Below are 12981 nucleotides of genomic sequence, written 5' to 3'. Positions count from 1 at the left end.
TGTCCCTGAGCCTCTGTCCGCCCTGGCTGCCGCCTCCCCCGGCCTCCTGCCTCCCTCTGGGCCACTCTGGACTCTCAGCTGACCCTGGCCACCCTGTGTTGTCCTTTCCCGTCACCGCGTCTCAGCCTGCTCTTCCTTCTCTCCTTCCCTCCTCCCCACTCCCTCTCTCTTCGCCCTCTTGCTGCCTCTCTGGGATTGGCTGCTGCCTCGCCTGTCTTCTCTTGTCTGCTCTGGGATTGGATGGCCCAGCGAGCTGGAGCCGCCTGCCCCTGAGAGCCCCATGGCTTTGCTGGCTGACCCAGCTCCAGCTGCTGAGTAAGGGGTGGCCTCAGGGGGTTGGGGGGCAGACTCCCATGTCCCCAGGGAGGGTTAGGGGACTGGGAGCTCTCATCAGGCTCTCCAGATGAGCTGCAAGGAATTAGAAGGGAGTGAAAATCAGGGCCGTCCGATACAGGGTAGCGGGGTGCTGACGGTACCTGCCAGGGTCCTATTCCCACTAGAGGCAATTGCCAGTCTGATTCTGGGGCTCTTTGGGGAATCTGGGTATATGGATTCTGTTCCTTCAGGGCTTGCAATCTCCCACCACTAGCTCTGGGCCTTTACCTCTAGCCCCCCAAGCCCCTGCCCATCTCTCTCCTTTCCCACCTGCAGCCCAGGTCCTGAGGACATTGGCCCGCCCATCCCGGAAGCCGATGAGCTGCTGAATAAGTGAGTCGTGGGTGAGGTTGGGGAGGGCGGTGGGGACAAGTGGGAAGCACAGAGCAGGAGCCAGGTGGGCACCCGTCACCTTGAGCTCCCACCGCCCCCACCCAGGTTCGTGTGCAGGAACAACGGGGTCCTGTTTGAGAACCAGCTGCTGCAGATTGGAGTCAAGTCAGAGTTCCGGCAGAACTTGGGTGCGTCCAGGGGGCGATGGGGTGAAGTCTCGGGGAGACCTTGGCTTCGGGAGGGCGTGGAAGGAACTCAGAAGGAGCCCTACCTCTCCTCACCCCCCACAGGCCGCATGTATCTCTTCTATGGCAACAAGACTTCAGTGCAGTTCCAGAACTTCTCTCCCACCGTGGTGCACCCTGGAGACCTCCAGACTCATATCCTGTTGGCCTGGCCCAGCCCCCTGGCTCCAGCCCCGCCCCTCCGGGTCCACCTTCCTGGCAGCTGGGAAGGAGATGGACCCAGGTCCAGACCCCTGTTTGGCCGTCTTACTTGAAAGCCTGAGTCCATGGTACTTCTCTGAGATTTAGTGTCATCTGTAAGATGGGGTGGGCCTCCTTAACAGGACAGGAGATGACAGTGACATGATGTGACAGGGATGCAGGAGGTGTTACTTCCGGAATCACAGCTGCTCTGGGCCTCAGTTGGTCCCTGTCAGGCCCCTCCCGTGTCCTGACCTCGTCTTCCATCGGGCTCCACACCCATGATTCCAGTGCCAACTGCCCTCGAAAGCCAGGCCTGGGGGTCTTGTTGCCAACCACGGCCTTCTCCTGTGTGACCTGGGCCAGTCACTTGGCCTGTCTGAGCCTTGCTATCCCTTCTGTGAAGTGTAGATCCTCCTCTTGCTTTTCACAGGCTGGTTTTGAAGATCCGTGTGGTTCGAAGACTCTGGAAGGGTGGCTGGCATAAAGGAACTGCTTGAGCAGTGTCGTCAGTCCTGTCCCCCTTCCCTGGGCCTCAGTTTGCACAATTTGGAAATTAGAGTGGTTAGACCCTATAACCTGAGGACCTTTTCAGTTCTTTGGTTCATTCAGCATTTCCAGAGGCCTCCTGTAGGCTCAGCTCTGTGCTGGGCAGGGCCCGGGGGAGAGAGACATAAGACACCGTCCTTGCCAATGGGTTGTTGACACAAAGGTAGATGGTGACAATACTAACTGCCACCATTTTGGTGAACCTACCTTGTGCCACACACACTGAGAAGTACTTGTGCTGGATGATTTCCCTGACTGCCGAGGACACTACGTCCATTTTGCAGATGAGGCTAAGAGAGGTTAAGTGACTTGCCCATAGTCAGCGAGGTGCTAAGAGCTGGGACTCAAACCCAGGTCAGCCTTCAGAGCCACGGTGTGACCTGTACCATAATGGAGGTGGCTGAGCCCACCATGGAAGGCCAGAGAAGGCACCTAGGTCAGCGGTTTGGCTTAGGAAGGACTTTGGAGCTAGGCCTTGTACGATGAGCCCTGGACGGCCGCGCCGGGCCCCTGAAGGGCCGGCAGGCTGGGGCTTCCAGGAAAGTTCAGAACCATCAGGTGATGATGGTCAAGTCCCTTCCCCACCACCCCACCCCAAGCCTTCAGAGCCACGGTGTGACCTGTACCATAATGGAGGTGGCTGAGCCCACCATGGAAGGCCAGAGAAGGCACCTAGGTCAGCGGTTTGGCTTAGGAAGGACTTTGGAGCTAGGCCTTGTACGATGAGCCCTGGACGGCCGCGCCGGGCCCCTGAAGGGCCGGCAGGCTGGGGCTTCCAGGAAAGTTCAGAACCATCAGGTGATGATGGTCAAGTCCCTTCCCCACCCCCCCACCCCACCCCGCCTCCCGGGCCGCTCCGGTTTCTGGCTTCCTTGACCACGGGCGGGCACAGCTGGCCGTGCAGACCAAGCGGGTGGCCTCGCAGGTGGACGGTGGGGCGCAGGTACAGCAGGTGCTCAACATCGAGTGTCTGCGGGACTTCCTGACGCCCCCGCTCCTGTCCGTGCGCTTCCGGTGAGTCAGGAGGCGGGGCGCTGCCGGGTGGGCGGGGATTCCGGGGCGAGGGTGTGGTCTGACCGAGCCCTCCCTCCCCTCCCGCCAGGTACGGGGGCGCCCCCCAATCCCTCACCCTGAAGCTCCCGGTGACCATCAACAAGTTCTTCCAGCCGACGGAGATGGCGGCCCAGGACTTCTTCCAGCGTTGGAAGCAGCTGAGCCTGTGAGCCGCGGGGGGGCGGAGCCAAAGCCGCCCTCAGGGTGGGCGGGGCTGGGGCTTCCAGATCCCTGACTTGAACCTTTCCCGGCCCCCAGCCCCCAACAGGAGGCACAGAAAATCTTCAAAGCCAACCACCCCATGGACGCGGAGGTCACTAAGGCCAAGGTGAGAGACGCTAGACGGGAGAGGCACTGAGGCTAGTTTCCCAGCCCTGCCTTTCTCTCCAACTCTGGGATTTGGGGAGCAGTGGCTGCTCAACTTCTGAGCCTCTGTTTTCCCATCTGTAAAGTGGGGCCAGTTTCCACTCCAAAGGGTTTGGGGGAACTGGTGTGCTACTGTCTGGGAGCTAACAGAGATGGGGCACCCTCTGACGGCTACCCCGCTTCCTCCTCAGCTCCTGGGGTTTGGCTCTGCTCTCCTGGACAATGTGGACCCCAACCCAGAGAACTTCGTGGGGGCTGGAATCATCCAGACTAAAGCCCTGCAGGTGGGCTGCCTGCTCCGGCTGGAGCCCAATGCCCAGGCTCAGGTGAGTGGGGTCTGCGAGGCTCCCTGCTGTGTGTGCGTTCTCTGCACCCGGCCCCCTCCTGCCTCACTGTGTTCTTTTAATCACATGCCTCTGCTCTGTGTCCCTGTCTCCTCCCTCTCCTGTCTCTCCATCCTCTGGTCTTCCTCTGTCTTTTCCTCCCTGATTTTCATCTCTCCATATCCCTTCCACCCTTTGTGGCCTCTTTTTTATCTTTTATTCTTTATCTCTGTCTCCCCCGTCCTTTCTATCACCTTTCTGATCCCTTGATCCTTTTTCTCTCCTCTCATCATTTATCTTCCCTGTATCCTCCCCCTCAACCCCCCGCCCCGGGCTCTCCATCCTCTCTGCCTCCTCCCTGAGTCGCCCCCGTCCCCCCAGATGTACCGGCTGACCCTGCGCACCAGCAAGGAGCCCGTCTCCCGTCACCTGTGTGAGCTTCTGGCCCAGCAGTTCTGAGCCCTGGACTCTGCCCCCGGGGATGTGGCCGGCACTGGGCAGCCACTAGGACTGAGGCAGCCGTGGTGGATGGGGCAGCGAGGGGACCTCCGCTGGTGACAGGGAAGACCCCGGGGTCGGGGGGGTGCCTAGGACCTTCCTCCAGCCTTTTGTATTTTTATTTTTGTTCATCTGCTGCTGTTTACATTCTGGGGGGTAAGGGGGAGCCCCCTCCCTCCCTTTCCCCCCCAAAGCACAGAGGGGAGAGGGGCCAGGGAAGTGGGAACGTCCTCCCCTCCCACCCCACCCTGTCGTAGCCCCTCCTGCCCCCTCCCTGTCCAGGGGCTGTGTATTATTGTGAGCGAATAAACAGAGAGACGCTAACAGCCCCATGTCCTTGTCTGTGTCTGGCGCTCACACCCAGCGGTCAGAGGAGTGGGGTGAGGGCATGCAGGGTGTGGGTGGCTAGGCCCCGCAGCCCATGCGTGGGGCTCTGAGCAGACAGCAGCAGCAGCAACCGCCGTGGCCCCAACTGCAGGGCCACCAGTCGCCATCCTGTGCCTGGCTCCTCAGCCCCCAAAACGAGGTAGCAGGCTCTCGGTACCTGCGCCCGATGGACCACCTCCTCCGCCTTCTCTTCTGGCTGCCCCGCCTCTGAAGGAAGGACAGGGAGGGCCGAGGTGACCAGTGGGGCCTGGACAACTAGGATGCCAACCTGCGGGACCCACCCCCCATCCTGGGCCTAAGTTTGACTCCTGACAGAGGAGAGCCTTACAGCTCCAGCCAGCTGTCAGGACCTGAGAAGATCACGGACTTTCTCCTCCTCTTCCCACCCAGCCTCAGTCCCCTACTTTCCTGGGGACACTGTGTGTGCAGCCCTAGCTAATCTGCTTAGCAATACAGATCATAAACACGCAGGAGATGTTTCCCAGGTGCCGGCGCTGGGCTCCAGGGAAGACCTCCCGTAACCCTTCTGAGGACCCTGCCCAACTTACAGGTGGGAAGCAGGTTGGGAGGTGGAACCGCATAGCTAGGAAGGGACAGTCGTCTGCCCCTTCCAGGTGGAGCTTTTTACCATTTTGTTACATTCATCAGGGTCTTCGCTGGGGTGGTAGTGTCACTCTAGGCCCCTTCCTTTGTCTCTCTGAGCCTCACAGGTCGTATGTGACACTTTTCCTTCCGGACCTGGGCTCTGTGGAATCTACCACCCCTACTCCACCCAAGACTATGGGCAAAGCGTGTACTTGCAGCACTAAAGCAGGAGTGTGTGGATGGGGGAGCCAGGCTTGCCTGGCTGAATCGTGGCTCTGCTGCTTATTAGCTGAGCCTGTTTCCTCATCCATAATATGGGAATGATGACGTAACAGGAGATAGCTCTCATCTATGAGGATGAAGTGGGTCACTACACAGAAAAGCACTTGGCAGGACATGAAGCCTCAGTGTTAACTATTAGAATTAGCCAGGAGGTCCTGAAACCTGCAGCTTGGGACCTCCCTGCCCCTCCCTAGCCTTCCTGTCAGTGTGCACTGCCCAGTCCTCACAGACAGCCACGCCCACTTCACAGCTGGCTTTTCCTACCAGTTTCCCCACCATCACCTTGTGAGAGCTGGGACACAGTGTCCCAGCCTGTGCAAAGGGGGCGCTGTGCCCGCCGCTGACCTGGTGGAAAGTGCGTGGCGGTGACCAGGGTGTAGAAGGAGCGGAAGAGGCGCCGACGCTGCTCAGAAGACGGTTCTGAAGGTGGGAAGAGGGACAGGGTAACAGAGAGCCCCTCCCCAGCCCACGCCCCTCCCGGCCCCGCCCGCCTCTCAGTCACCTCTATCCCCCGAGGGCTCCACCGTGAAGAGGCAACGTTTCAGCTCCAGGTGGAGGAGCAGCAGCCTGTGGGAAAAGAGGTGTCACGGCCAGAAAAGAGGGGATGAGGACCCCCAACCCACTCCCCCGTCTGAGCCCTACCCGAGGATGTCCGTGTGCAGGGGGAAGCCCGCGGGCAGCGCTCGGGATCCCAGCGGCAGGCAGGCCCGCAGCGGGTCCAGCAGTGGCTGCCACCAGCGCTCCAGAAGCTGCAGGGGGCGTGGTCAGCGAGAGAGGCGGGGCCGGTGGGTGAGGTCGGGGGGGATACCGAGAGAAGGCGGTTTGGCCAGGGCAGGGGAGGAGACCACAAGGGCAGAGGGCAGAGGGGACCGTGGAAGGGGCGAGGCCTGGAAGGATGCCGTAAGAGGGAAAGAGGGGCCGAGCTGGGGGGACGGTGATTGGAGCACAGCTCCAAGGGGGCGGGGCCTAAGGGGCAGGGGCGGGACCAAGGGCGAGTCAAGCGTAAAGAGCGCACTCGCGGGTCAGGGTGCTCAGAGAAGGGCCGGGGCTCGCGGGTATCAGGTGAAATAGGGGAAGAGCGGGACGTAGCCCAGATTCACCTGTGCATCCAGCTGGCTGAGGGGAGGGCGCGGCCCGCAGAGCAGACACAGCTCCAAGCCCGGCAGGAGCGTCAGGGTCAGAAGCCGGTGCGGCACCTGAGGCAGCCCGCAGGGTGGGCTGGCCGGAGCTCCTCCCCTTCTCATCGCAAGCCCCGCCTCCTCGAGACAGCCTCCAGGTCCCACCCCTTGCGCGCTCCTCCCCGCCCCCACCTTCCCCCTGCCCGCCCCGTCCACTCACTCACCGTGGGACTCCCGTGAGGCAGGTACACCGGGTAGTCGCGAGCGGCCTGCGGCGCCAGGGATCCCACCAGCCAGGGGAGCAGCACGGCTTCCGGCATCCCCAGCCGCCACCAGCTCTCTGTCGCTGCCACCACCCGGCCCGACACGACCAGGCTGACGAAGGCCGTGCCCGCAGCCTCGGCGAACCCAGAGAGGGCTTCCTGGGTAAGGGAGGCAGGCCGGCTGCGAGTCAGGAGGCCTGAACAGGGCCGACAGTGACTTCCCAGGTGCGTAAGGAGTGGGAAGAGGCGGCCATACAATTCAAAGCTTGCCTGGTGGCCATGCTCATGTGTCTCACCCTCCCTGGGCCTGAGTTCCTTCCCCTTCACATGGAGGTACCATCCCAAGTCACAGTGTGAAATTAAACAGGTAGGGTGAATGCTACATAGCCTGACACGTCGTACTGAAGCTAATACTTGTAACAGCAGCAGCTACGATTTATCACGTTGTATTATATGCCAGGTAGGCGCAATCTACAACCTACTGAAGCTCAGAGAGGTCAAGTCACCTGCCGAGAGTCACAATGCTGGGAGGCAAGCCATGCCAGATGAATCCAGAGCAATATTTAAGGAAGGGGAGATAGAGATCTCCGAGGCAGAAGGAACAGGATGTGCCAGGGCAGGGAAGCTGGGAGACTGGGGGGATTTGTGAGGCTCATGAGGCAGCTGAGAGAGGGTGGACTGTGGACTTGGTAGAGATTAGGGCGAGCAGGCTGGCGGGCGTCAGATTCCTCAGGTCCTCAACACCAGGCTACGGGGCTGAGACCTTGTCCTGGGGGTGATGGAAAGCCACGGGCGGGCTGTGACCAGGGGAGGGGCAGGGGCAGCTCTCGGTGTAGAAAGATCCCTCTGGGGTCAAGGCGGGGGTTGGACTAGAAGCCAAAAGGATAGGAAGAGGTTGAGGCAATGGTCCAAGGGTGAGAGGATGGGGACTGAGCCAGGGCCAGAGGGACAGTTTTAAGAGTTTACAAGGCATTCCCAGTACCTGCAGCAGGGACCCCTCTGGAGGAACCACACAGTCCACACACTGGGTTAGGTCCCCGATGAGCTCCGAGTCCCCAAGGAAGCTGTCGATGAGGCGGTAACTGGCCTAGCAGAGGGAAAATGAAGAAGCCTAGGACCCAGGTGGTACCCAGATCTGCTGCCTCCTCCTCAGAAAACTGGCCCTACTGGGCCTTGCTGAGGGGTGTCAGACAACCAAGCTGCCCCCTGAACCCCCTGGGTCAGGCTGCCCCGGGGGCTTCTGGGAACTGTAGTTCCCAAATATCAGTAACCAGGTATCCTAACTTCCCATCCTCACGTCCTGCAGCCTCACCCTGAGCTCCTTCTTCAGTCTCTCTACGTTGCGGATATTGGTCAGCTCTTCAAGTCCCACAAGAAGAACCTAGAAGAACCATATAGGAGAGCAGGGGACCTGGATAACTGGTTATAAGACAGGAGGGGCTGGAACTCAGACTTCTGTGTCTGCAGGAGGAGGAAACTGGGGATCTGGACTCCTTAGTCCGAGGCAGGAGGGACTGAGTTCCAGGATTCCTGGGTCCTGAGGGAGAGGGATGCTGAGAGTTCAGATTCCTGGGATTGGAAAAGAGGGTTGGGGAGTCTCACCATGGCCCCAAACACCATCTGGAGTAGTCTCTCCAGCCTCAGCTCCGAGGTGCCCTCCTCAGATGACAGAACAATGAGGGTGATGCTGTGAGAAAGGAAGGTGAGAAGGAAGAATGAGTCCAGGCCAAGGAAACAAGGCAGGGAGTAGAGTAGGGTATGCCCTTGATCCTGGATGCCAGCTACATCCATGCCCGAGCACAACCTGCTTTTCATTGAGAGAAACTCAGGGATCGGAGAGGGTAACTGACTTGTCAAAGATCCCACAGCCAGGTAAACAGCTGGCGTTGGAGAGCTGCATGGCCTCGGGGTCGTCTTCAACACGGGCTACCACCCTGGCCCTGCCCCCAAGCTACCCTTGGAGACCTGTCGTGGAAGCTTTTCCACACCACGGTTGTGTCCTCCGTCTTCGCAGAGCTCAGCTGCACCTCGAGATTCTGCCCAAACATATGGACTCCATTGAGGGAGCCGATGACAGAGAATGGGAGCTGGGGAAAGATTGGGGACATTAGACAGGAGGCCCCAAATCCTGTCCTCTATGGGAACCAATGACTCAGGTCCCCAACCCCCTCCTCTCTCTAGATCTCCTGGCCTCTCCTCTTCGGGGAACCAGGATCACTGGTCAATTGCACCCTCGACCCTCCAAACTCAATTCTGAAACTTCCCCAGCCCCTACTCCCTTGAAGACCCAGAGTCCAAGCATCTAAACCCCTTCTATTTCGGAGATCCAGGCTCACGGGGCCCCACCTGTTGGCGGGCGGGGGCGCCGCCGCGGCTGCTCCTGCAAAACAGAGGGACCCCGCTGGATGCCGCGAGGCACAGCAGATGTACGGTGCCTTCGGTCTCCTCCTCCCCCATTTGGAACCCCCGCTTCCCAGTCCCTTCGTGGGGACAAGTCAATGCCCGCCTTGGAGCATGCCGGTAGTCACACTAAGTCAGGCTGCGGTCCGAAGCCGACAGAGGGCGAGATGGGGAGCTGACTGGAAGAGGACTGGATTCCCGCCTTCTTCATCCAACTCAAACCCCCATCAACTCCTATTCCAGCACCTCCCCCAAGCCCCGTTACGCTCTCTTCCGCCCCAGCCGGAAGTCACAATACCCCTAACAAAGATGGCGGCTAATTGTATTTGCGAAGCTTCCTAGTAGCTCCTTGAAGCGGTTTGACTCTATTTAACCAAGAGAATGAAGAGCCTGACTTGAAGGTAGTGACTGCACCAAGGTATTGCCTACTAACCATCACGTAAACTAGTACGTTTCACATTCTAAATTGACAAAGAGCCGTGCCACACTCAAAGATGGCGACGGTGCCGAGGCGTTGCCTAGCAACCGCTTTGGCTTGGCTTTCCTTTTTGTAGTGGCAGCAGTATGCCACGCTCAACGATGGCGACAGTGCCTAGGCGTTGCCTAGCAACCACCATTCAGTCCTAGTTCCCTTCTAAGGCTGGAAACAGCTGTGCCCCTCTCAAAGATGGCCGCATGACGAATCCCGAGCACTTCCTTAGAGTCCCCCCCTCACCCTCGAGGATGGTTTGGTCCGGCGAGCGTTGCCTAGTAACCCACAAATGGCATGGTTGTTTTTGCTGTTAGAAAAAGAAAGATGAAATCCTTTATTTTCCAGAATCGGAAAATGATATTATTTGTAATGAATTTATACATGATAGTGTATTGTGCAGAATGTGAAAATACTCCTCCCAAAATCCTTTCCCTAAAATAAAAGCTTTACAGTTTAACACAGAATATTCACGTTTTCACAAATATGATTACTGTGTTAATGTTGTTTTCAAACTTTCTTTCTCTCATGAAACCGTATAAATACACTTCGTCTTTTTTTTTTTTTTTTGCGGTATGCGGGCCTCTCACTGTTGTGGCCTCTCCCGCTGCGGAGCACAGGCTCTGGACGCGCAGGCTCAGCGGCCACGGCTCACGGGACCAGCCGCTCCGCGGCACGTGGGATCTTCCCGGACCGGGGCACGAACCCGTGTCCCCTGCATCGGCAGGCGGACTCTCAACCACTGCGCCACCAGGGAAGCCCCTAGTTTGACTTTTTTTATGCCCTTGTTGAATACATTTCTTATTTTATGCAGGCAATATTTATTTGTAATTACGTAAATGTTTATGATTCATGTTGCTCTCCCTCTTTCTTCTTGTCTCTCAGATCATCTTTCCAGGTTAATTTAAAATTTTCCTACTTCCTGGAGTACTTCCTACCGAAAAACTGTTTCTCCCCTCACCCCATTTAAGGAACCGGCTTACTCCCCCTCGCGGAGCAAACAAGGGCACCTCTTTCTTGTTTTCGCTCCCTCCTGCTACAGCAAGAGTCCCAATAAAGGCTTACCTGAATTTCTTGTCTGGCCTCTTAAAAATGTTTATTGATTAAAGGGTCCAAGGGGGCTTCCCTGGTGGCGCAGTGGTTAAGAATCCTCCTGTCAATGCAGGGGACATGGGTTCGAGCCCTGGTCCGGGAAGATCCCACATGCCGCGGAGCAACTAAGGCCGTGCGCCACAACTACTGAGCCTGCACTCTAGAACCCGCGAGCCACAACTACTGAGCCCACGTGCTACAATTACTGAAGCCCGCACGCTGAGAGCCTGTGCTCCACAACAAGAGAAGCCACCGCAATGAGAAGCCCGTGCACCGAAACGAAGAGTAGCCCCCACTCGCCGCAACTAGAGAAAGCCGGCGCACAGCAATGAAGACCCAATGCAGCTAAAAATAAAATAAAATTTTAAAAATTATTAAAAAAAAAAAAAAAAAGTCCAAGGACCCTGGGGGGTGACACGTGGAACCTCTGGCCAATAGCCTGTGAAGAACTGAACCCTGGTAACAATGACAAGAATGAGTATGGGAGAAGATCCTTTCTAGTGTGCCTCGAGGTGATTACAGTCCTGGCTGACACTTTGATTATAGTCTCTGAAGCAGGGGACCCAGCTAAGCCATGCCTGGATTCCTGATCTACAGAAACTGCGAAGTAACAATGTTGTTGTTTCAATCCACTAAGTTTTCGGGTAATTTGTTACACAGCACGAGATAACTTAATGTCCGTTATTTCTCCTATTATTTTGTATATTGTGGTTCATTATGAACCTGACAATTCCAGTACCTGGAGGTGGGGGACCTACATCTGTTAACTGTTGTTTCTGTGGACTCTAATTTCAATGCTTGCCTCTGCGCTGGTGGTCTTTGTGATATTGATCAGAGTCCTCTAGGGAGGATTCACTTCTACTTCTGCAGGTTGTCAGGAGTGTTACTATCCTGGAACTAGATCAGCTGCCCTGGAAGGCTCTAGCTTAGCTGGGGAGCTACACTTAAGTTTTACAAATCACAGCCGCCTTCAGGCTCTTGGTAATGCCAGTGCAGTCCCATCTGGGGCAGGAAGTTCGATTCCAACTGCATCTTTGTTTTAATTTGTTTCCTCTGTGGGGGAGGGAAGATACTTGAAGACTACCCATACCTCTTATGAAACCACCAATGTCACAAAAACAATGTCATATCACCTAATATAATGCCAGAAGCTGAAGTCCAGGCTAAACTATCTCATTGTTTAACTTGCCGTTTGTAATAGATTAATGGAAATGGTTAAAAATCAGTTAATGGAGCCAATCACGCATTCAGCTTATCTAAAGAAAAGTTTCCTTATGGTTAGGAGGGAATTTTAGGTACCATTTTAATCTCCTTACCTGTTTATCATTTTGCCTTTCTCCAATTTACTTTTATCTTCTTTACAATTTTTTAAAAATTTGATTACACTAGCATAAAAAAGAAGGGAGCTGCTTTAGATTAAAAGAAATTTAAGCCATCTAATTACGTGTTTGGTCATTGTTTGGATCTTGATACAAATAAAACAATTGTAAAAAGGCATTTTGAGAGAATTGGGAAAATTTGATTATGGATTTAAGTGTTCAATGATACCGAGAAATAACACAATTTTGTTAGGGGTGTTAATGGCATAGTGGTTATGTGCAAAAATATCCATCTTTTTAAAGATGCCTGTCAAGAATGTAGAGGTAAAATGATACGTTGGGATTTGCTTTAAAAGGGTTCATCAAAGAAAAAATAAAAAAGGGATCGATAAAGTACATGTGACAAAATGGTGATACTGGTGAGTGCAAAGTAATGCACTCTTTTACCTTGAAATATATTGACAAACTGCATTGGAGCAAGTCGTTTTGGTTTCCACCCCCACTAGATCACCTCTGAGCCGGCTCATTTCACCCAAACCCTCCCACCCTAATGGACTTATTATTTCCAACTTTAATTAACATGACAAAGGTAAAATGCTATGTCATTGGACTCTCTGTTCACACTTTTTAATTGGTGAAGATGAGCGGCTTTCAGATATTTGCTATTTTTAATATTTTTTGCGTGTGAGAAAAGCCTGCTTAGTTTCCTTCCCCATTAAAAAAATAAAGTATTTCTATTTTCCTTAGTTTTTATTGATTAGTAACATGTATTTATGTAGTTACAATGACTTTCCCAGTTTACAGTATCGTTTTCGACTTGGTTCATGGAGTCTGATGCAAACAGTTCAATATTTTACGTTCTCCGGCTTTGCTGTAATGATAACAAACTCTTTTCCCAGTCTTCAGGATTATACAGTGTTATGCTTTCATTTGTTACATTTACATTTTTAATCCACCTGGAACGTATTTATGTTCTAGGCCAGTTTCTGGCTCTTCTCCCAGAAAACAACTAGCAGGTGTTGCTTAGCAACCTCCACTTGGGTTGGAGTTCGGCTTCTTTTCGGGGTGGGAAAAACAGCTGCACTCCCTTCAGAGTTGATTGCAACCTTAAATTGTTGCCTAGTAACCCCGTTTCGGATGATGT

General features: G+C 55.1%; 2 protein-coding genes across 3 annotated transcripts in view; one reads left to right on the top strand and one right to left on the bottom strand.

The window, feature by feature from the left end:
- Positions 1–4208, top strand: part of AP2A1 (adaptor related protein complex 2 subunit alpha 1) — a gene marked incomplete at its 5' end in the record, with an annotated part of 7333 nt that extends 3125 nt beyond the window's left edge. Inside the window, 9 exons of the mRNA XM_055082317.1 lie at positions 250–315; positions 652–708; positions 814–896; positions 999–1099; positions 2575–2696; positions 2785–2901; positions 2994–3063; positions 3293–3427; positions 3806–4208. Of these exons, the coding sequence (XP_054938292.1) occupies positions 250–315; positions 652–708; positions 814–896; positions 999–1099; positions 2575–2696; positions 2785–2901; positions 2994–3063; positions 3293–3427; positions 3806–3883 (829 nt within the window). The remainder of the gene's footprint in view (positions 1–249; positions 316–651; positions 709–813; positions 897–998; positions 1100–2574; positions 2697–2784; positions 2902–2993; positions 3064–3292; positions 3428–3805) is intronic.
- Positions 4209–4260: 52 nt separating this feature from the next.
- On the bottom strand, positions 4261–9367 carry FUZ (fuzzy planar cell polarity protein). 2 transcript variants are annotated; one of them, XM_007112447.4, is made up of 11 exons: positions 8904–9367; positions 8523–8644; positions 8160–8244; positions 7870–7938; positions 7540–7644; positions 6519–6716; positions 6277–6372; positions 5819–5925; positions 5679–5743; positions 5522–5596; positions 4261–4516 (listed from the first exon to the last, which is right to left on the bottom strand). In XM_007112447.4, the coding sequence occupies exons 1-11, from the start codon at positions 9012–9014 to the stop codon at positions 4290–4292; spliced, it is 1260 nt and encodes a 419-aa protein (XP_007112509.2). In that variant the 5' UTR covers positions 9015–9367; the 3' UTR covers positions 4261–4289. The 2 variants fall into 2 exon arrangements, with proteins under 2 accessions (XP_007112509.2, XP_007112510.2); XM_007112448.4 differs by lacking the exon at positions 6277–6372.
- Positions 9368–12981: the final 3614 nt, after the last annotated feature.

The sequence above is a fragment of the Physeter macrocephalus genome, unplaced genomic scaffold (genome assembly GCF_002837175.3).
Source record: "Physeter macrocephalus isolate SW-GA unplaced genomic scaffold, ASM283717v5 random_79, whole genome shotgun sequence".
Taxonomy (NCBI): domain Eukaryota; kingdom Metazoa; phylum Chordata; class Mammalia; order Artiodactyla; family Physeteridae; genus Physeter; species Physeter macrocephalus.
Note: the sequence above shows the minus strand (reverse complement) of the source record. Positions and strands in the feature narration are given on the sequence as shown.